Genomic DNA, 25,136 nt, shown 5'->3' on the forward strand with positions numbered 1-25,136 from the left:
CATGTTCTGGCTTTGTGGGAGCCTAGCCAGTATGGATGTTCACCTTCCTAGACCTGGATGGAGGGGGGAGGACCTTGGACTTTACACAGGGCAGGGAACCCTGACTGCTCTTTGGACTGGAGAGGGAGGAGGAGAGAAATGGGAGGCTGGGAGGAGGCAGGAATTTCTTTTTTTTTTTCTTTCAAGAAAAAAAAAAGAAAAAAAACCCAACTCTACGAGCCTGCAGAAAATCACTCTTTATCCCTAACTCTTCTATTAAGAAATAGAAATTATAATTACATAGATTAGGAGGTAATTGGGCTAAGAAAAATACTGATCAATTATTTTTCTTTAAAAATTACAAAAATGGTATTGTCAATTGTGGTGATTATCTTGTGAAAAGATGTATTAGGTTTGCTTACATAACTTTGATTAAAATCTCAACTTTTAAATTGAAATGTGCATTGGAACTAAACCAAAATAGGTGTTTGAATAAACACGAGAGGCTTTGACCTTCAGGAGAACAGAGGTTGTATAAAGACATTTTCGAAAACAAGTCTTGTGATTTTTCCCAGGCTGGCTGGGGGCTGCATTCTCACGTGCACACTGGTTTGCTCATCATTTAGTGGTACCTAACAAAGCCAGTCAGTGTCAACAAATGCACAGTTACTGCTCCTAAGACAAAGATTTTCCATTTTCTTTTTAAAAATTTTATGCAGCAGTAAATAATTGGCCAAGCACTTGTACCTGCTAAGTTGTGAGCAATTCACAGAGCTAGCAAAGTCATAGAGTCCGTTGCTTTTATCAACGCAGCAGCTAATAAAATTAAAATCATGTTCATTTTGTTCCTCACTGTTCCTTTATTGGTAGAAGATGAAGAAAGCAAGTATGACCAATCAGTTCCCGAACTCCATTTGGCTGCATTTTATTCCAAAGTCAAGGCTCATATTTAACAACACATAAGTGAGAAATTTTCAGGTGTGACTACCCCCACTATAGATGTAAATAACATTCACATTTGGCACAGCTTCATTGAAGTAAACAACATTGAAAGTACTGGCAGTCATTTTCTTTTACAACGTCTGGGGGGGAAAAAACTGAAATCATTTCTCCCGAGCTTTTCTGCTTGTTTGTAATGCACCTGTTTTAGAGCTCTTTCCTAAATTATAAGACCTGTTTAAGATAAACTATAGGAAGAAATGTATTCTACTCAAGCACACACACACACACACACACACACACACACACACACACACAGGCACTAGACTTTGAAACTTTGCTTTTGTTCTTACTTTAGATGTAATATTTAATTATATTAAAGTGTAACTTCACATTGACCAAAAGTCTAAAGTTTCAAATATTAGAAAATGGAAAACAAAAACTGTTCCAAAGTTTGCATAGGAAAAAAAAGTCAAACATCACTCAGAAAAAAAATTATGCTTTTTAAGAATGTAGCCTGAAGTAGAACTTTGCACACAAATAAATAAACCAACAGGTCTTAAAACTGTATTGGTGTACAAATTCTATCTCACAGTCATATGTTGCTCAACTATATACAAGTCTCACAGGGAAAATTAATATTTATTTCATAATTACTGATTTTAAGTTTCTCCATTGTTAGGCCCCTGACTCTAGATTGCTTGGCTCTGAAGCACAGCTCCACACCTGAGAATTTAACAGTGCACACAAATATGTGAAAACTCTATTTCAAAATTTAGATAAGGGTCCTTATTAAGTCTTTATAAATATAAGCTCATTTGGAAAAATACTAGTTTTCTTTGGCTGATTTTTTTAGTGTGACGTTCATATGTCATTTAGCTCTAACGCTTTCATTTCTCTTGACATACTGCAAACCAATATCAGTGTTAAAAATTCACATAAAAATTCAAAAAACTTTCGTCATAAATGCATACAGTTTGTAAAACATGAATAGATGTAACTAGACTATCACGCTATAATTTTCAAATTTTCTCTGCTTTCACTGCCATGGCCCTGATTCATTCAATTTAGGTAGAAAAACGTTAAGCTCAATTAGCCATAAAATAAAATGTATGTGGGTACTCAAATAGGCAGGATTTTGCCATCTGAATTCTCAGGCAAACATTAAAGCCACAAAAAAAAAATGTCCGTCTATGGAATAATTTGCTAAATATCATCATTCAATATAGTTGTTCAACCAGTTTTAGAGTGAATTCTTCCTTGTCAAATTCCTCAAATTGTAACAAATGAGTAATGAGTAATAATGTGTTGAAAGACAAGGCAAATATGGAGCCATTTCTTATCTGCAATGCATGTTTCTCAGAAATCAAACCTGAATGGGCAGCTGCCATTAGTGTATGGTTATGAGATATTCTTGAATCAATGATTTTTTTTATGTGGTGCCAATCATGTTAAGATTTCTCATTTCAACTCTTTTGGGTCCAGAACAAGAATTAATTTCACTATAAATTTAGCTCTTGAAGAGGCCATATTAGCAGATAATTGACCCTGAAAATGGCTATCATATTATTAATAATAATTATTACCTCACAAACGACTTCCAAGAATTAAATAACAAAAACATAAGAATAAACTAAATTATTAATAATATTAATGTGTGTGCACATATATGCAATGGGTACTATAGTTGCATGTAGAAAAGCACATAAAAGTATTCATTAATAACTTTATTATATTTATATATGAAGCGTTATTTAATATATTTCATTATATATATTTACATATTTATGTGGAGAGACGCGTATATAAAATATATCCATTGAATATGCTTACATGCCTAAATCTACATTCACACCCCAGTTTCCATCCCACAGTAAGCCTTTAATACATTAATGATCACTACTTTTAACACCTTGTAATAACCCAAGCGTCTCTCCCTCACACTCTCTCAGTGCCGTTTTATATTACCTCTTTTCATCCATAATCTGCTCTACTATTATCTCCTTGTCTTCTGAACCAGACCAAGGGTGTTTGGTTGTCCCTGGTTCGTTAGGTTTCAATTTGCTTTTGCTTTTTGTGTTATAAGGCCCTCTTCTACTCACGTCATCCGTGTTGGTGTCCGTGGCAACTCACAGGGTACGAAGCCTAGTGCAGTCCCTGAAACAAAAGCCCTCCCCTCCCCCCTCCATCCTTGCCCCGCAAATCTGTGACACCAAGCCAGTCAGCTCTGACCCTTCTTGAGTCTCTGATCTACATTTCTGGCTTAAATTTTTACATTTAAGGGTTATCTGTGCCACTGTCTTATAAAGGCTTCAAGCCCATTGGGCTGCAACAAATACATTCGTGTTGGCCTCCATCCACCACCCGCACTGCTAGTTCAGAAACTCTAACATCTTCCTTGCTGGCTGACTACCAGGAGCTCAGAAACCAAGACGACTTGAAACAACCACAAAACTCAGTTTTGACGCTCCTCTTCGTTCGGTCTCATCTCTTTCATATCCACCCAGTCTACCTCCACCAGAATGGAGGCTTGCCTTCAACATTCCAGATATTTATGGATATTTTTCCCTCTAGTTTTCAAGTTAATTCCAACGAACACGTCTTGATTTTGGAAGGAGAAAAGAGAGCTTGCTTAGCGACAGCATGGCTACGACAAAGGCTGCAGCAACAGGTATCTATTTCCTCACCGCTGTAGGGCTGCAAAGTCCGCGATACTTTTAGAACTTTAGATTCTGGAGAGGACACTCTTCCTGGCTTGATTACTGCTACCTTCTCCTGCCAATTTTATGTGATCTTAAGGCATGCATGTAAACACAGACACTGACAGACAGGCAGAAAACATGGATGATGTCTGGTGCCTGTTTCTTATGACGATACTACATCACCATTATGACCTCAGTGGAGCCTATATAGGAACTCAGCATCTTTTGAGTAACTAAAGAGCCATTTAAAACATGATCAGAAATGACCCAGCTATCCAGAATTCCCTGATTGGACCACATTTGGAATTTTATAATTGGGTATCTTTCTATTAAGCAATTGTCTCTCTTTCTAAAAGTTCCTTTTTGCTTAGTCATCTTCTCTTTAGGCTATGAATTCGGAAACATCATCATCACTTCTCTGTGAGTGCCCTCTGATTCTCCATCACTCACCAGGGTTCCAAGAGTTGTTTTGTCCTATACAGCACTTTTCACACTATGTTAAGAAAAAAATTAAAAATACATGTCTCTTTTTTTCAGGCCACAGAGTCCTTTAGGGCAACACCACTTCATGTATTTTTTTAGAAGAAACCAAGGAAGAAGTGAAGAGACATAATTTTAAGAAATAATTTCTATGGTTTCAACATATGTCTTCAAGAACAAGCAATATTATAATAGTTACACTATTCAAAACATGGTACTTAAATTTACTTTTACTTCCAGGAGTAAAAAAAAAAAAAACATTTTCTGAACACTTAACAATTGCTGTAAGAAACACTTTGCACGTTATGTTTATGGACTTAGTCCAAATTATACTTTAGCTTCTGCAAATGTGTGTGTGGTTTCATCAACATTATCTTCCTTGATCAAGAGTAGAAAGAAGTGTCTTCTGCTGTCTGAATCGTGTGAAGAAAACTCTTCATATTTTTAGCTGAGCCTTGCTTTTTTAGGTCAGTATCTCCAGAAATGCTCTGCTCTGCTAAAGGACTGCTAGGGTTTTCCACCACTTCCGGCCCCATCGTTCCCTCCTTCTCGCCTCACAGACCCTTTATTTTCTCCAAAATATGCTAATATACACGTCCCCTAAAACATTACTGGATGATAATAAATCATCATTTGGAAAAACGACAGCTTTTGTAAATTCTGTGAGTCTAGAAAATCCTCAAATTTGAGTCTTTAGAACCCTCCTGCCTACATCAAAAGAGAAAAGGAAGAAAATTTTATGACTTTGGGTTAGTCAACATGATAGCAAAAGCATGAGCTGTAAAAGGGGGGAAAATTTTTTATAAGTTGGACTTAATTAAAGGCTAAAACCTTTTCAGGTGGATCATAAAGAGATAATATCTGCACATTGCATATTTGGAAAACTTTACAACTCAACTACCTAGAATATGTAAAATATTTATATAATTCAACACCATAAAGAACACAATTAAGTAAAGGGTTGGTAAATAATATGAAATGTTTTATTGAAGAAGGAAAAAACATGGTGTTAATCAACACAAGATAAACTGTCCACTATTATCATTATTCAGAAATTCAAATTAAAACTACAAGGAGATGTAATTAAAAGGTAACACTAAGCTTCAATGAAGATGTGGTAAAATTGGTTCTTCATGCATAATGAATGGAATATTATCCAAAATATCTCTGAATGTGAAGCAATCTAAGTGTCTGTCTTGGGCCTTAAACAAAGAAAATGTGATGCATTCCATACAATAAAATACTATTAGGAGCAAGAGGAAACAAAATATTAAGTTTTATGACATTGATGAACCACAAAAGCATGATACTAAGTGAAAGATGCTGGGAGCCAAAGAAGAGGTGACTCATGACTCATATATGAACTGTTTATGGAAGGCAAATATTCAGACAAAAAACCTATCAATGGCTGTTTCAGACTGGTATAGAGAGTGGGGGTTTCTGAGAAAACTAGCTAGCTCTGTGATGCTATGGAAATGGTCTTAACTAGGCAAGATGGCACAATGTTATCTATCATCCTGCACGAAACCACCGACTTGTATACTCAAGAGCAGGTTCTATAGGATGTAAACTATACCTCAATAAAGACACCAGAAAAATAGAATGGAAAGAGGCCCCTGAAGTTAAAAGCCTGGATGCATGAAGGAGATGGATATTTTGGTAAAACCTCAAGAGCAGAATATGGAAGGCAAAGGATATGGGAAACTGGTATGTTTAGCAAGCTTCAAAGACAAGTGTTTTAACCAAACGGATGTGTGATATAGTAGTTTTGCAAGACATGAAGAGAATTCTAGCAAAGCTTTAATGCGACTAGCCTACATGCTTGTGTAACAGTGAGAAAGACACAGGCATAAATGGGGGAAGGACCAGTAAACCAGAAACTTAAATAATGGGGCAGGGAGAGAATGTAGAGCTTTATTGTTCGCTCAAGCTTCTATTTTGAGATAAAAATATTGGAATGCCATAGAAGGGTGTTTACAGAGGAATGAAATGTTCTATTTCACATATCAGACACATGATTCAGGAAACAGGATGAAAGGCAGACTTCAAGCTTCCCAGGATGTAATCAGGTACACAAGTTGGGTAAAAAATTTGATAATCATGGCAATAAATTTTGATGGCTTAAGTTGAGGCAATAATTCAAAGTATTACAAAGATTCTAGGTAAAGCAAGAGGAAAGAAATGTCAGCATCAACATTTCTCCTTCTTAAAGTTCATTTACACTTTTGTGAAAATTAGACGAGAATACATCAAAAATATTAACAGTACTTTTGTTTGTAGTGTTACGAATAGTTTATGTCTCCACAATTACCAAAGTGCCAAGCTTATGAATATAATTTTATGAAGTGAAAAATAATTCTTAAAAAATTAGGATTATAATGAACTGAGTATTTGCCAAAATTTTAATCGCCACCAAAAACAAAATGATGGCATACATAAAATAAACTGTGGTAATGTTAGTAAAAAAGAATAGTCACAGAAGCCGCAAAAAGTATTTTCTAAATGCTAAGTGGTGAACTCACTTTGCTATGAACAGGTGGGAACAGCTTTTTACAGTAGGTCCCTTGACAATGTGTGATTCAAATATGTGAATGTGTAATTACTTTTTAGTTGATAAAGACTTCACCCTGATCATAATAAATATAACATTGTATCATTGTTCTGGTGAGAATGATTAGGTTATGTTAAAGGTTGCATTTTCTAAAGAACCTCAAAATAGTAGTGATTTCAGCAATAAGCCATGCAGTTTAGTGTACTGCATATTCAATAGAGACAGATGAGGACCGGTCTCTCTTAATTGTAGTTACTTAGCAACTAAGACTTTGGGGGTTCCATTTTGACAGTCTCCAAAGTCTACAAGGATAGACTATGTCAAATTATTCATTGATTCTTAAAATATACATTCCTAAATGACAGTAACTAGAGCTCATTTGTCAGCAGTGTAACTAAACCACATGATCCCAAGAGGGTACGAAAAGACAAGACACCCACACATTCAAAAATAGAATAAATTAAGACCTTTTTTTTTCTCCATTTTGTTTCTTGACTGTAAACTATCTTTCAAATAATTGAAGATGATAATGATTACAGAGATCAACCTTTCTATAACTTGTTATAATTAGGCAGGGCTTGAACCCCAAATAGATGATGTGTCTATGGTAAAGATAATTTTGGAATTGTTATTCTCTAACTACTTATTACAAGATAGACAATCACTTTGCAAGATGTCTACAAAGAAACTTGAGAGTTGGACATTTCAGGTTAGATGAAGAAGGAAACACTCACACCAACCCGAGCATCTCAGTAGGGCGCAGTCCATCGCTATCTAAGTTAAGTAAAACTAGAATTAGGAAGATTGTTGCACACATGACCTAATGTCTCTTGCCCTTCAGATCTCTCATTTTCTGTATCTTCTCTGCTTTTCAGAAAGTCTTTCTTGACTGCCTGATCTTACACAGAGCCTTGTTTGCATCAGCCGTTCCTGCCACATGCTATGTTATTGATGAGTATGGCCTTCCAAGCTTGGACCAACTCTGTCTTCTGCACCTCTCCCCTCAACTGCTTTGTTTTAATCCCATAACTCTCATCCCCGCCCTGTTTGTTAACCACATGAAGCAAGCTCTTCACAGGTTTGTAGTTACTGTCCTCAACAAGAAGCTGATTTCCCCAGATATTTGTAGTGCTCACTTCCTGCGTGGATTCAGACCCCTGTTCAAATTGCATTTCATCAGAATTGTCTTAACTCAAGGGAAAATGCTGGGGCCTTGGTTGAGATTTAAGGGACATGGAAACTTGAACCTACATTTTGAGGACAGAAATGTAAAGTCTTGTTCATATGTGGGAAGAAAAAAGTTAAGGGGTGAGTCCTGATCGCCCCAGTAAAAACATACCCCGCCCTTCCGCAGCACTGGCTCTATTTGCATGCATTTAAAAGTGTAATTCCTCCAAAGAGAGGGGAGCTTTGCATTTTGTTCCTATATGTAATTCTGGCCTCATGGACAATAATTTTTGATAACGAATTTTTAAAATTTGTGCAATGTATTCCATGCTGATGCAAGCATAATATTTGTCTATAAAACATCTTTCAATAAACCTTCTCATTTAGTTACTACTTTTTATTCTTTGTAACTATGTTTTGAAGTTAATTTCTAAAGGTCTGGTATTTGTGCACATTTTATATGCTAATTGGATTACCTAATTGTCACATGAAATGCCAGTGAGGTTTATATACCCATCACCTGGCTCATCTTGGTTCTGCTCATGCATGCGTATGTGTGGCTAACCTAGCTGCTTTTCGTTTTTGTTTTTTTATTTTTTTTTTTTTGGTTTTTTGTTTTTGGTTTTTGATACAAGGTATCACTATGCAGCCCAGGAGGGCCTCCAAGTTGAGATCTTCCTACATCCTGCTTTTGCCTGCTGAGGTGGACTATAGGAGTGCCACACCCCGCTGGCTTCCTGCACAGAGTTTTATGAATCATTCTTGTACCTTTCATGTTTAAAAGATAAATGATGATTTATCATTCCATGACCATTTTGTCAGTAGTGCACACTCATACACACACAATGAAGAAAAAATGAAAAAACCTTTTATGTGGCATATGAGCTAGTCTCCATTTTTGTTAATTTTTACATTTTATATTTACTTAACTCAGTGTTGGCCGAAATTAGGAAGCCAGGATATTATATCCTGTCTACTGCATTTACTGTGGATATGGCTTTTATTTGTAGTTTATCCTCTTCCACATTCATGGTTTGGTATATGTGTGTGTGCGTGTGTGTGTGTGTGTATAATGTTTAAAATATTTTAAATGTATTTAGATGTTTTTATTTATATGAATGATCTGCATTCATTTCTGTCTATGGGTCATATATGTACTTGGTGCCTGAGGAAGGGATAAGAGGGAGTTAGCCCCTCCTTTAACTGAACTTACACAGGCAGTGAGCTGCCAGGTGAGTGCTCACAGGTGAGTGCAGGAGCGAGTCTCTTCACCACTGAGCCTTGTTTATGGCACCCTAGAATTTACTTTCTTGAGTTCCTAGCTTAATATTTTTGAGGATTTTTAGTGAGTTTTTGTTAATGTCTTAAATGTTACAGGGGTGGGTTTTTTTTTCCCATTTTTTGGCTTTGTTTTTTCTCTTTGTATTCTGTAGGAATCAGCATGATTCAAATTGTCTGGTTGTTTTTTTTTTTTTTTTCCAATTTTTTGGCTTTGTTTTTTCTCTTTGTATTCTGTAGGAATCAGCATGATTCAAATTGTCTGGGTTTTTGTTGTTGTGGTGACAAGTCTTTTTGTTGTTTTTGTTTTGTTGTGTTTTGTTATTTAGAAATGGCTAATAAGTTTTCCTTGCCATGTATCACTTTTTTTTATGAAGAAATAATAGTTTCTATGATTCTCAAGGTAACTATGAGTTACTTGCCTATCTAAATGTATTCACCTTATCTTAGCAACCTTCAGGGTGAGGCCAATCTTCCCGTGACAGAGGCCAAGGCAAATGCTTCAGGATTAGGTCAAGGACATTGCTCACATTGAACTGACCCAGGGAGCTGAGTCTTGCGTTTATAATCTACAGCTTTCCCTCACCTTAGTAGGACAAAAGTACATTCAAAATATGAGTAACAAGAATGTTCTAGCATGGTTCCTGTTACCGTGGTGGTTTTCAGTTCAAGAATTTAGTCTAGTACCGCAGAACCTAATATCACCTGTCAGCTGCTTCCAATTTCAACTTCTGTGTCTTAAAGCAGGGCATACTTCATACCATAAGGTAAAAGAAACATCAGACTATTAAAAGAAAAGGCCACAATACCTTGTTCTCTAATGAAACTGAATAAAAGGAATTAAAAGCAAATGGTAGCTAAACTAAATCTCATATGAATAATCAACAAATAGCCACTGCATTTAAAAGAAAGTAAATAGTAATTAGAATTAAGATAACGAGCCCAGAACTGATCATTCACAATTGTAATCTCGGCACGGTAGTCTGGAAACTAGAGCAAGAGAACCCAGTCCAAGGCCTCCCTGGCTCTTTCTCAAACACTGAAAAGGAACTGAGGCAGGATGATGATGAGTTTGGTCTTAGGCTGGGCTACAGGGCAAGGTCCTATCTGAAAATGTCACCTGGCAAAAGTACCTAGATATACATTTTAATATTAAATGCATTTATCAAGAAGGAAGTAATCATTTTAAATGACGCAGTTCAACACAGAGCATCAGAGAGTCCAAGAAAGCAAATGGAGATTCAGGAGCAGAAAGTCATAATGCTCGCCTTTGATCCCAGCACATGGGCAGCAGAAGGAGGCAGATCTGAGTCTGAGCCTAGCCTAGTCTACAAATAGAGTGCCAGGACAGTCAGGACTACACAGAAAAACCCTGTCTAGAAAAAAACAAAGAAACAAAAAGAAGGAGGAGAAGGAGGAGGAAAAAAAAAAAGAAAATTAGGTCAGAAATCAATAAAAGACACCAAACACTAGAGACTATTAGTAAAACCAAACTCTTTTCTGTCCAAACAACTCTATATTTGGGAGTCCTGACACATGAGTTTTACCAACTTTGCGAGAAGTTAGAGAAGTTAAAAAATAATTTTTGAAACATTACCTTAGAAAATAGAAAACAGTAAAATCTACAGAGCTCATTTCAGAAAGATAAAGCTAACGCAGATCTAAAATAGGTAAGTCTACTGGCTAATTTAATTATGGTTAAATGTGAAAATACAGAGAGAGAGAGAGAGAGAGAGAGAGAGAGAGAGAGAGAGAGAGAGAGAGAAAGAATACAATGAGCCTTGATAGCTCATAGCTCAGTGGACAAAGTGGACAGTCTGATTGTGGCTGTGGTGCTGAGACCAGCCATAGTCTACTGACATGACGGAGGACATCTTGTTGGTCCTTACCTAGGATTCTAAATAGTTGTTTCTATTCCAGGAGAATGCTAGCCACTAAGGAGAGTGTCCCAGACCCAGGTTACCAAAGCTGTTAATGATACCCATGAGGAAGCTATTGACATTAGTCTCGAAGGAGGACTGTTTCTCAGTTCCAACCGCAATGTGCTACCTTCAGTGAACAACTGGGTCCCCGAGACCCTCTAATAAGGTTCTTCACTTTCATCCCTTGTCCTATGGAAAGAGTGGGACACCCCAACTGCCCTGACACATGGCCTCACGCATATAACAAGCTCTCACCCAAAGCTCTTCAAGCACTTCCCTGATGAATATTTAAAGACAATTTATCATGTCCTTGCTGGGAATTGAGCTAAGGACCTTTGGAAGAGCAAACAGTGTTCTTAGCCACTAAACCATCTCTCCAGCTTAAAGATAAACAGCATTAACTTTAAAACCAACTCACCATATAAATACCTATAAAATATGGAAAAGGAGAATTTCTTTAAGTAAAAATTAAATGCCAGTGCTTAGCACTTATTAAAAGGATTTTAGATGATTTTCTTTATGACTAGAATAAGACAAGGATTCCCACTCCTGGGGTAGCCCCTCCCTACTACAAAGATAAGAAGAAACACAAAAATAGCTATGATCAAGAGCAAGTCTTGAGGACTTCTAAGGATATCAGTCTCTACTTAGGTGAGCCAATGAAATAAAAAAAGATACACGACTAGAATTCATATGAGAATTCATCAATATGCTGACAGTCTTTCATTGCATCTTCTATTTTACTGGGAAAAGAATAGGAAAAGTGAAGTAAATTGTTATCAGGTTACCATAGAAACAGAAGAACATGTGTGCTTGTGAGTATGTTCAGGGAACTGTCCTAGGATAGATGACCACGCTATTGGCATTTTCTAAACTCTAATAAACTATCTAGAAATGGCTTTATATTTTGATCCTTTTAAGGATATATTTTAGTATTTTTAATTATATGAATGTATATAAGACTCTGTGGGACATTTACATGGAGTGCAGGTGCCCACAGAGGCCAGAAACAGGTCCCCTGGACCTGGAATTTCAGGTGGTTATGAGCCACCTGACATGAGTGCTGGGAACCAAACTTCGGTCCTCTAAAGAACACTGTGTTATCGGAATCAATGAGCCATCTCTTTAGCCATTGTTTAATAAAAACCAAACAAACAATTTTCCTGGATCAGATGACCTTGCTAAAGAACTGAAAACATAATTAAAATTATTAGTTTTTAGAAATCCCTCCTTAAAATGTCTTTATTGGCATGGTCATAGCACGGCCAGGGTCTGTATTGATGTCTATGACCCATGTTGCCACCACAGGCCACAGGATGCCTAGGGTATAGACTGCAACCTCTGGTCATGTGTGCATCTGGAGGCTGTGCTGCAACCAGGGCCATGCTGATCTGAGTGGTCTGTGATGTCACCCAGGGCCATAGTGTCTTGGGGCCAGGACTGCTGCCAAGGGCCATGTCTGGTGGCTCTATAGCAGGCAGAGTCTGAATTGAAGTACGTGGTACCTTTTACCGCTGAGGGCGGTCCAGATGCCGAGGCTCTGATCAGCTACCTGAGACCATGTCAGTGTCTAAGGGCCATGCTGCTACAAGGATCACACTGATCTGGGTGACCTTACTTCCCCAGGTCTGGGCTGTTGCCAAGGGCCATGTGGACTTAGTCCATGGTACAATTGTGACTGGGCTCTATACTGATGTCCATTGTCTGTGTTGCCATGAAGATCATCAGAGCCAAGCTTGTTGAAATCCAATGGCTGAGGTGAGCTGGCCTTACCCCTTACTGACCCTGGGATAGCTGGCCCTGCCCATCACGGGACTGAAGCAAGAGTTTTGGCCCTTGCAACCAGGAAAGATGACCCCACACACACACCACAGGCTTGCACATCACATGGGCAGCACTAGAGTTGACACTGTTATAGGGACACAACCCTGAGAGAGTGAGCATAGCAGAGCTGACCCTGCTCTGCCCTTGTCAACCATGTGATGGCATGAGTGAGGGAAAGATGCTCTCCCTTGCTACCCACAGCAAGCAAGAGTGGTGGCCCTGGGATTCCCTCACTGGCTGCAGCAAATGGAAGAGTGGACCTGGTAACCCATCTGGGCAGTACACTAGAACTGACCCTGTTGGCAGTGGCACAGATGACCTGACCCTGAGGCCATGAGAGCCATGGGAGGAGGAGACAAGACTCTCCCCCCTCCAGTCTGCCATATGGTAGCATGGGTGAGAGAAAGATGCCCTCCTTCCCACCCCCACTCCCCATCTCACCCTTCTGGCCAGCTACCTGAGGCAGGCATGATACCCCCCACCCGGGTCAGGCGAGTGTATGAACTTGCACTGCCCCTCACTAGCTGCAACAACAGAAGAGTTGGCCCTGCACCCGACCAGGATAGCAGCCTAGAGCTGACCCTGTTTGAGGGGATGAAGGTGAGCCAATCCTAAGGGCCTGAAATGAGGAGAGCTGACCAACACACACACACACACACACACACACACACACACTCCCCCTATAGTGCATGAGCAAGAGAGAGAGAGAGACGGAGATGGCCCTGCACCTTGCCTGGGCAAGACAGTGGAGCTCGCTCTGGCGGTGTGAGTGTGGACGAGCGTGACCCAAGGGCCTGATAGCAAGAGAGCTGGTCCCACTCGTTGCCTCAGGCTACATTGGGTGGACTGGCTGATACAGTGCTGGAGAGCTCACCCTGGTGGAGATAAAGGAGAAAACTGGCCAGTGGACCAGCCCAGCTACCAGCCAGGTCCAGAACGAGGGCTATGATTTGGCCCACCCCAGCATCCACCTCACTGGGGCTTATGGAGGCAATGAAGCTACAGATCCAAAATTGTAGGATCTCCATGACACAGGACAGCGACAGAATATTCAAGAGGAGCCCCAATGAGGGCCCGATATGGAAAGTGTAGCCAGAGGCCTCAAACCAATTGCAAGCAAAGACAAAAGGACAAAAGATGAGCTACAGCTACCACAGCTACAAAACTATTCTTATTTTTGTTTGTTTGCTTTTTGTTTTGTTGGTTTGTTTTTGTTTTGTTTTGTTTGTTTCTTTGTTTGGTTTTTGATTTTTGTTTTGTTTTTGGGGAAGTTTGCAAGGGTGAAGGGCAAATGAGGGTAATGGGAAAATCGATAGGATAAGAATACATGATGTGAAATCCACAAAGAATCAATAAAAGTTTTTTTAAAAAAATTACTGTATTAGAAATTCTACTAAATAGTTACAGAAGAAATGGCATCAAGTTTTCTCTAAATCTTTACAAGAAAAGACTTCTAACTAAAAGTTTAGTTATGCTGGGCCCTGGTGGCACACGCCTTTAATCCCAGCACTCGGAAGGCAGAGGCAAGTAGATCTCTATAATTTCAAAGCCAGCCCGATTTACAAGAGCTAGTTTCAGGACAAACTCCAAAGCTACAGAGAAACCCTGTCTCGAAAAACCAAACACACATGCACACGCACACGCACACGCACACACACACACATACAAGAAGTTTAGTTACAGAGTAGTTGATTAGTATGGATGAAGTTGTGGATTCACTTCCCAGAACCACAAAGAAAATGACATGAGAAACTCAGACAAGGGGTCATTTTGCCAGCTGTAGAATACAAGCCTATGACCCCACTACTCCGGAGCCTAAGGCAGAAGGATCACATTTGAACTACATAGCAAGACCATGTCTCAAAACAACAACAATGAAATTTGATACTCGATCCAACCTTATATGGATCCTGGTGGCAACTATACAAAGAATAAAAATTCCAAGTCAATAATGTTCTCTAAAAGAAATACAAAGTTGTTTTAATATTAAAAACCAATTCAGCGATATCTAACTAATCTGATTGTGCTGCATATGCAAAGCCTTGCTTGATATTAATCAATGTAGAAACTTATGTAATCATTATACAAGCTACAGGGGGAATATTTAATAAAAACACATACTCAGGGATTTTATTTTAAAACCCATTGCTAACAAGGAAACAATGTTCTGTAACCTAAACTGCACAACTTCAATGGTGAGTTACGTACGGATGTTTTCTGTGACCGTAAACGTGATAGGGTTTTGACTCTCACTGTTAGCCTTGCTTCATTTTCTGCTAGAAACACTAACCAGCGTTTCAACAGGAAGATGAAGGTACAGTTCTGGGAAGGAGAAAACAGGCCTTACAAAATTTGAAGTGTCTAAAAAAAAATCGATAATCTAAAATGTAGGTATTAGAGAAATGTTTTCTTAAAATTCAGCAAACACAACAAACAAAACTGAAAATGTGGAAGGGTTCCCAGTTGGTTTGCTTGTGTTTGCCTTGGTGTTTTGGGGATGGGTTCCCATATCTTAGGCTGGCCTGAAGCTATTTATCTCAGGATGGCCTTTAGTCTTTGGCCTCAGTCTCCCTACTACTGAGATTATGGGTATGAGTAACTGCAGCTGCTTAAGATACCATTCATCAACACAACGATGTGAAAAAATACTCAGAAAAAGTGTGAAAACAGTGAAGATACAAAAGAAATTTACAAACATTACTGACCAAAAAGAAAAGACGTAACTTGAGAGGCATTTCCAGTTCGTGGAGCAGAATTTTATAGATCATAGCCTCGTTAATTTTCTAGATGTTAATCTTTCTCTAAATGATACACTGCTCATCAGAATTCAGATAGGACTTCTGCAGAGGTTGACGAGTAAATTCTAAAATGTATATGATCATTCAAAGAGCCCAACTTGAAGAATAAGAACACATTGGAAAGCCTATTCGGCAGCAGTCGCTTCCAGTTTGGCTGCACTTTCGAGTCATCAGGGAGATGTCTCGGGACAGTGACACCTTACCTCCTACATAATTAAATCTGCACTTGTAAAGGGACACACGCAGACATCGATAATCTTAAAAACGTGTCAGATGTCAAACGTGCAGTCAAGAGAACCACAGCCCTGCAGCATATTCTCATACAGCACGTAGAATGAGCGTGCAGTAATGCTCCACTTCCGCATGCATTAAGACTGATAATCTGTCTTAATATGAACATAAAATGAACAGCCCTGCGACTGTCTGAAGAAGCAGAGAAGCCACGAGAGGAGATCCTGGTCTGAAACACAGTGTTTATGACTAGGGGACACGATACAGCATGAGCAAAGGGAGCTTTTCAACCAGGTAGGGTGTGGGACCCTCTAATGCTATCACGTGGAAAGCATATGGTCTCCGTGAGTTCAATGCCAGCCTGGTGCATAACAGCGAATTCCCATCCAGCAGAGTTACATAGTAAGATGCTGTCTCACTTTCTTTCCTTTCAATGTCACTGTACTCACTAGCTCTCTCTAGATCTTGGCCCTCATGTCATAGCATATATACAAAACAATTGATTTCAGGCAGACCACAGATACAAAGCAAAGACTAAATAATTGAATTTCAAGAGGCTAACATAGTATTTTCATAATTCATGATAAATAAAAATTTCTTTAGCAGCATGGAATAGAATTGTAATGGCAAACTGATCACTCTAACAGTAAAATTGAAAACTTCCCCTCATAAAAAGTTATTCCTAAGAAAATGGTAAGCTTCACAGGCAAAAAGATAGTCACACCAGAAAACTGATTATCATATATGTGTGTGTGTGTGTGTGTGTGTGTGTGTGTGTGTATCATCAAGTCATTAGCACAAATTTATAAACCTTAATATAAATGAGCCAGACCCAGGAACCGTGTCCTAAAGAGAATCTGCAAGCATCATAGGATAGAAGACTATATGTCCTGGATTTCATTAGACAGAAGGCAGATGTAAAGTAAAACCTGGGCTCCCTGCAGGGTTCCTACCAGAAAGACTAAAAGCAAGATAACCAGTGACAGAAAATATCATCAAGTGTGTTAACTGGAACTTTCAGAGCCATCTAATGGAAATGTAGACTGAACAAGTGCTTTGGAAATTTTTCTTCCACCACCCATCAAGCACAATATACACACCATTAGACATAGCCATTTTGCTTGTTTTTAATATCCTCGTGAACATGGATGTATAAGAGAATTTCATGATAATACACTACCCGTGACTTTAAAGTAGAAATAATCCAAATGTCCTTCCACAGTAGAATGGCTAAGTAAATTTTGGTTTACTAATCCACTACTATATTATACACTACTAGAACTGATGGCCTTCACCTATAAACCTAGGTTCTCAGTAGGTTGAAGCAGGAGGGTTGCTACCTGAAGACATGCCTGGGCTATAGAGTGAGTCCAAAGCCAGCCTTTGGAACTTAGTAAGACCCTGTAGCAAAATAGAAGTGCAAAGAGGGTTGGGGCTATTGCCTAGTGGTAGTGAACTTGCATAGCATGCATAAAGCCTTAGTTTTGGTCCCCAGTACTGATATAAGAAAAGAAAGAGAGAAAGAAGGAAAGGAAGAGAGAAAGGAAGGAAGGAAGAAAGAAAGAAAGATGAAAAACAGAAAAAGAAAGAGAGAAAGAAAAGAAAGGAAAGCAAAACAAATTGTATAGAATAGTATAGATTAACTTTACAACACATGTAAGCCAACCAAAAGAGTACATACTATAATTTTCCATTTACATGAAGTTTATAAATAAACAAAAGTCATGGAGTGTTGGTTAATTTAGAGAAGAAACTAGATAACAATTGAAAAGTATTTAAGATGTGTCTTCTAGAGCACTATTTTTCTATTTCTTGAGTGACTGATACATGGATGTACCTACTGTGGAAATTCATTACAATTAAGTGATAACAGTAATAAAGTATAAAGGAAGAAGACAGTAATGGATCAAGTTTCTTTTGTGAAACAGCTTACTGTTTCTTTAAATTAACACATAAAACCAAGACGATCTACGAAAGCTCTTTGTTAGATTTTCTTAGATTTATTTTTTAAATGCACTTTAAGTCTCGGAACAGCTAAGTCAGCTTTAGAATATGGAGCAAAAACAAGGGAATCAGATGCACCTTTCATTCAGAAAAAAATCAAATGATTGGGCACAAATAATGAAAACATCAACTAACAGACCAGAAGAGGTATTTATTTCCAAGACAAAGGATGCACGTGTGAGTATATTATCTGATGGTACTGAGAAATCTGACCTAACTTGTAAAAAAAAATGTAAAATTCGATCCCTCTACATCTCATAGCAACGCATCCTGAAAATAAACAAAGGACCAAATATAAAATCTGAAACTGTGAAGCTGTTACAAAACAATTCTTCATAGGTATACAGAAAGACTTCTTCTGTAAAGTCCTAAAAGCATTAACCGTGAGATGAGAAGCAATGGATGGACGGCTTAGAAGTGTAAATTCGGATGTGAAAGGGAGTAGATGGGATGAAAGATGGCCTGATTCCAAATATCAGTTCACAAACTTAAGTAAACTCTCAGGGCGACTAGTACAAACTCGGGAGTATGGAGGTAGGAAGGTGTGCATGTATCAACATTTTTTTTGGTATGGTAAAACTGAGTAATTGCTTCCTAATTTGTGATAGGGATACATCTTGATAAACCCACTGGAAACCCCCAAATACATTGCATACATTAACCAACTCATGATCATAGCTCAATCTATTCTATCCTAATCACGTACAGAACATGCATTAGAACAGCGAAGGAAATCAATTCCTTTGTTGTTGCTGTTTGTTTGTTCTTTTAGACAGGGTTTCTCTGTGCAACCCTGGACTGGAACTTTTTTTGGAGACCAGGCTGACTTCGAACACAAAGATCTGCCTGCCTCTGCCTGCAGAGTGCTGGGATTAAAGACATGTTCAGCCTCTGCCTGCTACAAAATGCCCATTTCAAAACCAAGTGTTTAATGCCCCATGTAACTGATTGACTACTATACTTAAAATAAAAAAAGAAAACCAGAATGGCTGTGCATTTCTACTACACTGCAAAGCAAAAAAAAAAAAAAATCTAACCATGGGAAGTCAGGGACAGGTTGTAAGTGGGAAAGCCAACCATTCTTTAATTTCCTAATACTTTCAGTAGACCCAGTTCTTTGTTTTGCTTTAATTCTCCTGTTCTTATAAGCAGAAACAGATATCTACCTAGAAAATGTTTCTCAGTACTTTATATGTAATCAAACTAACTTTAAAATGCTAGAAAACATATTGGGGATTTTCCTTACAGTAGTAAGCTATACCAAAATTCACCAGCCTAGTTTTCAATAATTTCCAGTGAACTTTAACTCTTCAACACAGAGTTTTAGAGGAATTTTGTGGACAATAGGTGCTAATTTCTGTATCTTTACATAGAATTTGCCTCCATTTATGTAGCTTAGTGGGGTCACTACAGAAAGAGGAGCATAAATGCAAAGCAAGCTTAGAAGTCCTTCTGAACTTGGAAGTACTTATTTGTAAGGATTGTGCCTTTGATGTCACATTCATTTTGGGTGAAGCAAAGCAAATTCAGCTGTTCTTTTCTCCTTTTTGTGTTTTTTTTTTGAATAATCTAAAAACAAGTATCAACAACATTTTTTGGATACACCTAACCAACACTTGATCATAGCTCAATCTGTTCTGTCCTAATCAGGTGCAGAACACGCGTTATTACAGGGAACGAAATCTTTGTTGTTTGTTTGCTTTTTGAGACAGGATTTCTCTGTGTAGCCCTGGTCATCCTGAAATTTCTTCTGTTGGCCAGGATAGCCTTGAAGTCAGACATCTGGCCTGTGTTTGCCTTCCAAGTGCTGGAATTAAAGACCTGTGCCACCACTGCCTGCTACATCTGACAAATGCCCATTTTGTACCTATTTTAAACACCATTTTATGCTCCCCCTTTTTTTAACCCAATCACAACAATGTTCAAAAAGTAGGCAGAAGTAGCACATCATGTGTGTTGACTTGTTGAATTCTTATCAAAAAAAGGATCCCAGTTCACATTGTTGGATATCACCATCAACTAGAGCCTTAGTTTCTTTCTCCTTCACCAGCTGCTGGGTCTCCACTATTCAACAGTTTGTTACATTTGTGTGTGTGTGCGCGCGCGTGTGTGTGTGCTCACCTTTCCTTTGGAAAACTCAAGATTTGTGTTTGTGGGTACAATGAGGTTCGAACCTAATCGCCACTCTAGGCCATATACACAGCCCTTCATGTATTCTTTATTAAAAATCTCTCCCACAAATTCCCAAGAGACTTTTACAAAAACTTTCCACCAAATTAAAAAAGTAGACAAATGCTTACCTTCAAAGTAGATGCCTGACTGGATTTCTAAGACCCTGGGAAGGGTCCTTAGATCAAGGGAGTGAACAAATTCTTCCAGCGATACTGCCATGGCTCTGTCTTGGTTGGTGTGCAGATCTGATTTTTACAGAAACTTGTGGCTTCTGGATGTCAATTGTCTGCAGTCGCTTTCTTTGCTCATAATTCCTCTCTCTAGCAGGCAGAATGCCAAAGGGGAGCCAAACCGGGGCAGAACAGCCCTAGGTGGACAGGTACTTGTCCGCAGTGGTTACTCTTCACACTTCCTACCTGGGGCAGAGAGGATGTCACACTGCAGCAAAGCCCAGGAGGAACAACTAGAGCAGGGGAAGGCTGAGAACAGGCAGGAGGCAGAGTGGGTAAAGCCCTTGTTCTTCTTCTTGTGGCTTCATTTCCTTCTGACATTGAAGCAGGTGTGGGGGTGGGGTGTGTTTGCCTGAACTGTCACTTACCCAAAGTAATGAGGTTGGCAAGTTGCCAGTGCCTGTGCATCCACAGTGGCGGTGAGACTGTGAAGAAACAGGCACCTGTGGTGTGACCACTGCCTTAAGGGTGGCTTGACATCAGTTCATTACCTCTCTGCATCTGGAGTTTAGCTTGGTGTTTTATTTGCATACTCTTGGTGCTTTTATATTAAACTTGATTACAAAAGAGGCCTGTGTCAGCTGTTTTTGGAAATCTGATCCTCAGAAGAGGGTGAGAAACCACTTTTATCTTTTCACATTAAAATTTTTGCTGAACCTTAAAGGAGGGTGGGGGAGAGTGCTATATGAAAGTGGCTCAGGAATGACTGCAGTAGACGATGGGAACTTTCTGGCCTCCACAATGTGAAGGAAAGTCTTTAAGGGCAGTGCTTAGAAACATGACTCCTGGGCTTCGCATGGCTTCCCACTCACAAACATTTCCTCTTCAGAACTCACTTGCTGGTTAAATGTAGATTTAAAAACTAACTAAATAATCTGCACAAGCCCCAAATTCCACAATTCTGCTCTGACAATCAAAGTTTAAAGTTAAAAATGCCCAAAGCCAAAGGAAACAAGAGAAACCTTGTAAAAACTAATCTTTAACCCTCAAAATAAGTCTTTGTTTGTTTTCATTTTTGTTTTTTGTTTTTTTTTTTTTTGAAACAAAATATCACTCTGAAGGGTAGACTGGACTTAAACTCTTGCCAATCCTCTGCTGCTGGGCTGGGATTGCAGGCATGTGTCATGTCATGTGTTGGAATTACAGACATGGGTTATGTGTTGGGGTTACAGATAGGTGTCATGTGTTGGCGTTACAGGCATATGTCATGTGCTGGGATTATAACCATGTGTCATGTGCTGGGATTACAGGCATGTGTCATGTGTTGGCATTATAGGCATGTGTCATGTACTGGGATTATAAACATGTACCCTGTGCTGGGATTACAGGCATATGTCATGTATTTGGATTGTAGGCATGTGTCATGTATTTGGATTACAGACATGTGTCATGTGCTGGGATTACAAGCATGTGTCATCACATCCAGTTTAAAGCAGATTTGTTGTTATTGGTTTTCTTTTCCTAATTTAACTTTTATTGTTTCTTTGTGGAATTATTTTGCCTTTGACTAGATTTTTTTAAATTTATTTTTAAATGCATTTTACATACCAACAACAGTTAACCCTCCCTCCCCTCTCTTCTTCCCCACTAGCCCCAGCCAACCCCCTATCCACTCCTCAGAAAGGATAAGACTTCCCATGGGGTGTAAACAAAATCTGGCCCATTAAGTTAAGGCTGGGCCAAGCAGCTCCACCCTGTATCAAGGCAGAGCAAGGCATCCCATCATAGGGAATGGGTTTGAAAAGCCAGTTCATGTACCAGGGAGAGATCCTGGTCCCACTTCCAGGGTCCCCTCAGACAGACCACGCTACACTCTGTGATCCATATGCAGAGGGTCTAGTTATTTCCCATGAAGGCTGTACAGCTGTCAGCCTAGAGTCTGTGAATTCCCATGAGCTCCATCTGCTCAGCTGTCTCTACTGCTTTCCAGTCATGTTCTTGACACACACACCCACTCATATAATCTTTTCTCCCTTTCTTCCACAAAAACCCAACACCCCTTCATGATAACAGTCTTGGAGGGATCAAAGATACAAAGAACATACCTGAACATAATAAAGACAATTTACAGCAGCTGACAGCCAACATCAAACTAAATGGAGAGAAACTCAAAGTGATTCCACCAATATCAGAAACAAGATAAAGCTGTCCACTTTCTCCATATTTATTCAATATAGTACTCGAAGTTCTAGCTATAGCAGTAAGACAACAAAAGGAGATCAAGGAAATACAAATTGCAAAGGAAGAAGTCAAACTATCTCTATTTGCAGATGATGTGATAGTATGCATTAGTGACCCCAAAAAATTCTACCAGGGAACTCCTACAGCTAATAAACACCTTAAGTAACGTGGCAGGATAAAAGATGAAGTCGAAAAATCAGTATCCTTCCTATATACAAATGATAAATGGGGAGAGAAAAAAATCAGAGAAACATTACCCTTGACAATAGCCACAAATAATATAAAATATGATGGGGTAGCTCCAACCAAACAAATGAAATACAAGTATGACAAGAACTTTAAGATTTTGGAAAAATAAATTGAAGAGGACATCAGAAAATAGAAAGATCCTTCATGCTCTTGGATAGAGGATCAACATAATAAAAATGGAAAATTTTTATTAACACATTTTCCAAAATTACCAAATGCAATCTACAGATGATTCTATGCAACCCCTATCAAAATTCTAACACAATTCTTAGTGGATTTCACATCATGCTCAATCACATTCATTTCCCCATCTTTTCACATCAAGCTGTGCCTTTGAAACCTCCCCCACAAGATAAAACAAAATGAAATCTAAAAGAAAAGAAAATTCTCATTGTGGAAGCTGTAGCGTGACATTGTGAGTCACACAGTATACCTATTATCCATATATCTTAATTTCAAGTGTTTACTATACCAAGTCAGTGGCCTAGTTCAAGGCCTCCAACCTTGATACTGTACCCTCACTGAGAATCCTCTTGGATATCCTGCTGTTGCCCTGTGTCATAGAGGTCCTGTAACTTTGGGTCCTCAGGACCAGTCTGTAGATGGAGTCAATGTTGGGATTACCAACTCATATAGCCCTGGTTCTGGGCCTGGGTGGTTGCTGGATTGGTTAGCCTGCCAGCTCTCCCTCATCCTCAACACCAGGGTGAGATCTCCAGCACCATCTACCTAGCTCAACCCCTGCAACAAGCAGCAAGGGTGAGGTTGGTTCTCCTGATTTCACACCCTCAGGGTTGGCACAGCCACACCTATACCACCAGAGCTAGCTTTGCTGTGTTGCCCAGATCAGATGCAGAGACCACTCTGCCAAGTGGGGCAACTGTTGAGAGGCAGGGCCAGTTCTCTCCCTCTTGTTACCTCAGGGACAGCTCTTCACCAGCAGGGGCATCTCTCCTTCCTCCAGCCACCATATGGAAGATGAGGGCTTGGGTCAGATTTCTCATGCTCATATTCTCAGGGTCAGCTCACCTCACTGGCACCCTCTCTCAACAGAGTCAGCATTACTGTGCTGCCCAGGTGGGGTGCAGGGCCTGCTTTCCCACAAGCTACAGTCAGTGAGGGCCAGGACCAGCTCCTTCACTATCATGATACAGGGACCCACTCTTTGGCCTGGCACAGGAAGGGAAAGGGAAAGGAGGACATTGCTCCCTCCTCCATACCAGCTAACGGGTACTCATGACCTCAGGGCCAGCTCTCTCACCTGACACAGGGGCAAAGGGGAATGTCTCCCCCTTGCTCATAACACCATATGGCAAATGAGGGGTAACACCAGATATCCAAACTCACATTCTTCAAGATGGCTCACCTGTGACGAGAGTCAGCTTGTTGTGAGTTTCTTTGCTTTCTTTTCTTTGTACTTAATTCAAACAGTATTTTAGAGGTTGCATATACAATATGAAGTGAGAGTATCTATGGGTTTTGTAGGCAAATGAAAAAAAAAAAAGATGGGTTTACGTGAGTAGAGCTGAAATATGCTGGAGTTGCTTACTCTCCTAACAGACTGGATTCTGGACTTAAGCCTGGCCATGGTATAACACCTACCAAAATTCTTTCTACTCTTTCTAATCACGTTTGGCCCTTATAGCAATTTGCCAACCTTCATTCCATGCAAAACCAGGGTTAAATGGCAAATTGCATCAAATGTTTTCTGCCAGTATCGTCTACATTATCACTTAAAACATTTTGTCCCCTAAATCTCCCAAGCTTGATATAAATGTCGTCTACTCTCTTCTTGCCTAAGTCTGGGCCTTTCACTGGAATACAAACACTGTTTATAGCCTAATGGCATATGTCATATGACTTTAAAATATGGAAAGGGCTGCCTCTTGAAAATCAGACATTTCTAGAGTTGGTGCTACATTTCACTTGATGTCTTTAACTTTCAACTACAGTCTCTGTCCTTCTAGTCAAAGCTAGAAGATTCCACTGTATCACTGGATTTTTAGACTTACTTACTCTGTCCCTTTTCTGCTCTTCACACAGAGGACTTCCCTATATCTCACAATATGTTTTTTTTCTAAAATCTCAATCATAAAGTTAATGATTCCACCATTTTTAAGAGTGTCATGCTAGAAGGCTTAAAGTCATGCATGAGCAGACATTTCTGTCAGTATTGAAATTCCCCAAGCTCTATGGGTGACAGCCCTCAAGGCCACTCCTCTGGCCTTGTCCTGTATTGCCATCATTGCCACTGTAACCCAAGTTGTTACTACTTCTGTCATCTCAAAGACATCCTTATGTGACCAGCTAAGAAGAAATGGGCAAAAGAGAGAAATTACTTGAACTATTGCATAGTGCAGTGAATTACTGAAGTTCAGTTATGAATGCAGACATGGCATGTTTAATCACAGTCAAACTAATGAAAGTTC

General features: G+C 39.3%; 1 protein-coding gene across 1 annotated transcript in view; it reads right to left on the bottom strand.

Annotated features, from left to right (window-relative positions):
- Themis (thymocyte selection associated) overlaps positions 1-20,266 on the bottom strand; it is a 203,027-nt gene extending 182,761 nt beyond the window's left edge. Inside the window, exon 1 of the mRNA XM_026787485.1 lies at positions 20,176-20,266. Within this exon, the coding sequence (XP_026643286.1) occupies positions 20,176-20,266 (91 nt within the window). The remainder of the gene's footprint in view (positions 1-20,175) is intronic.
- Between the last annotated feature and the right edge of the window lie 4,870 nt (positions 20,267-25,136).

Source organism: Microtus ochrogaster, linkage group LG9 (genome assembly GCF_000317375.1).
Source record: "Microtus ochrogaster isolate Prairie Vole_2 linkage group LG9, MicOch1.0, whole genome shotgun sequence".
Lineage (NCBI taxonomy): Eukaryota > Metazoa > Chordata > Mammalia > Rodentia > Cricetidae > Microtus > Microtus ochrogaster.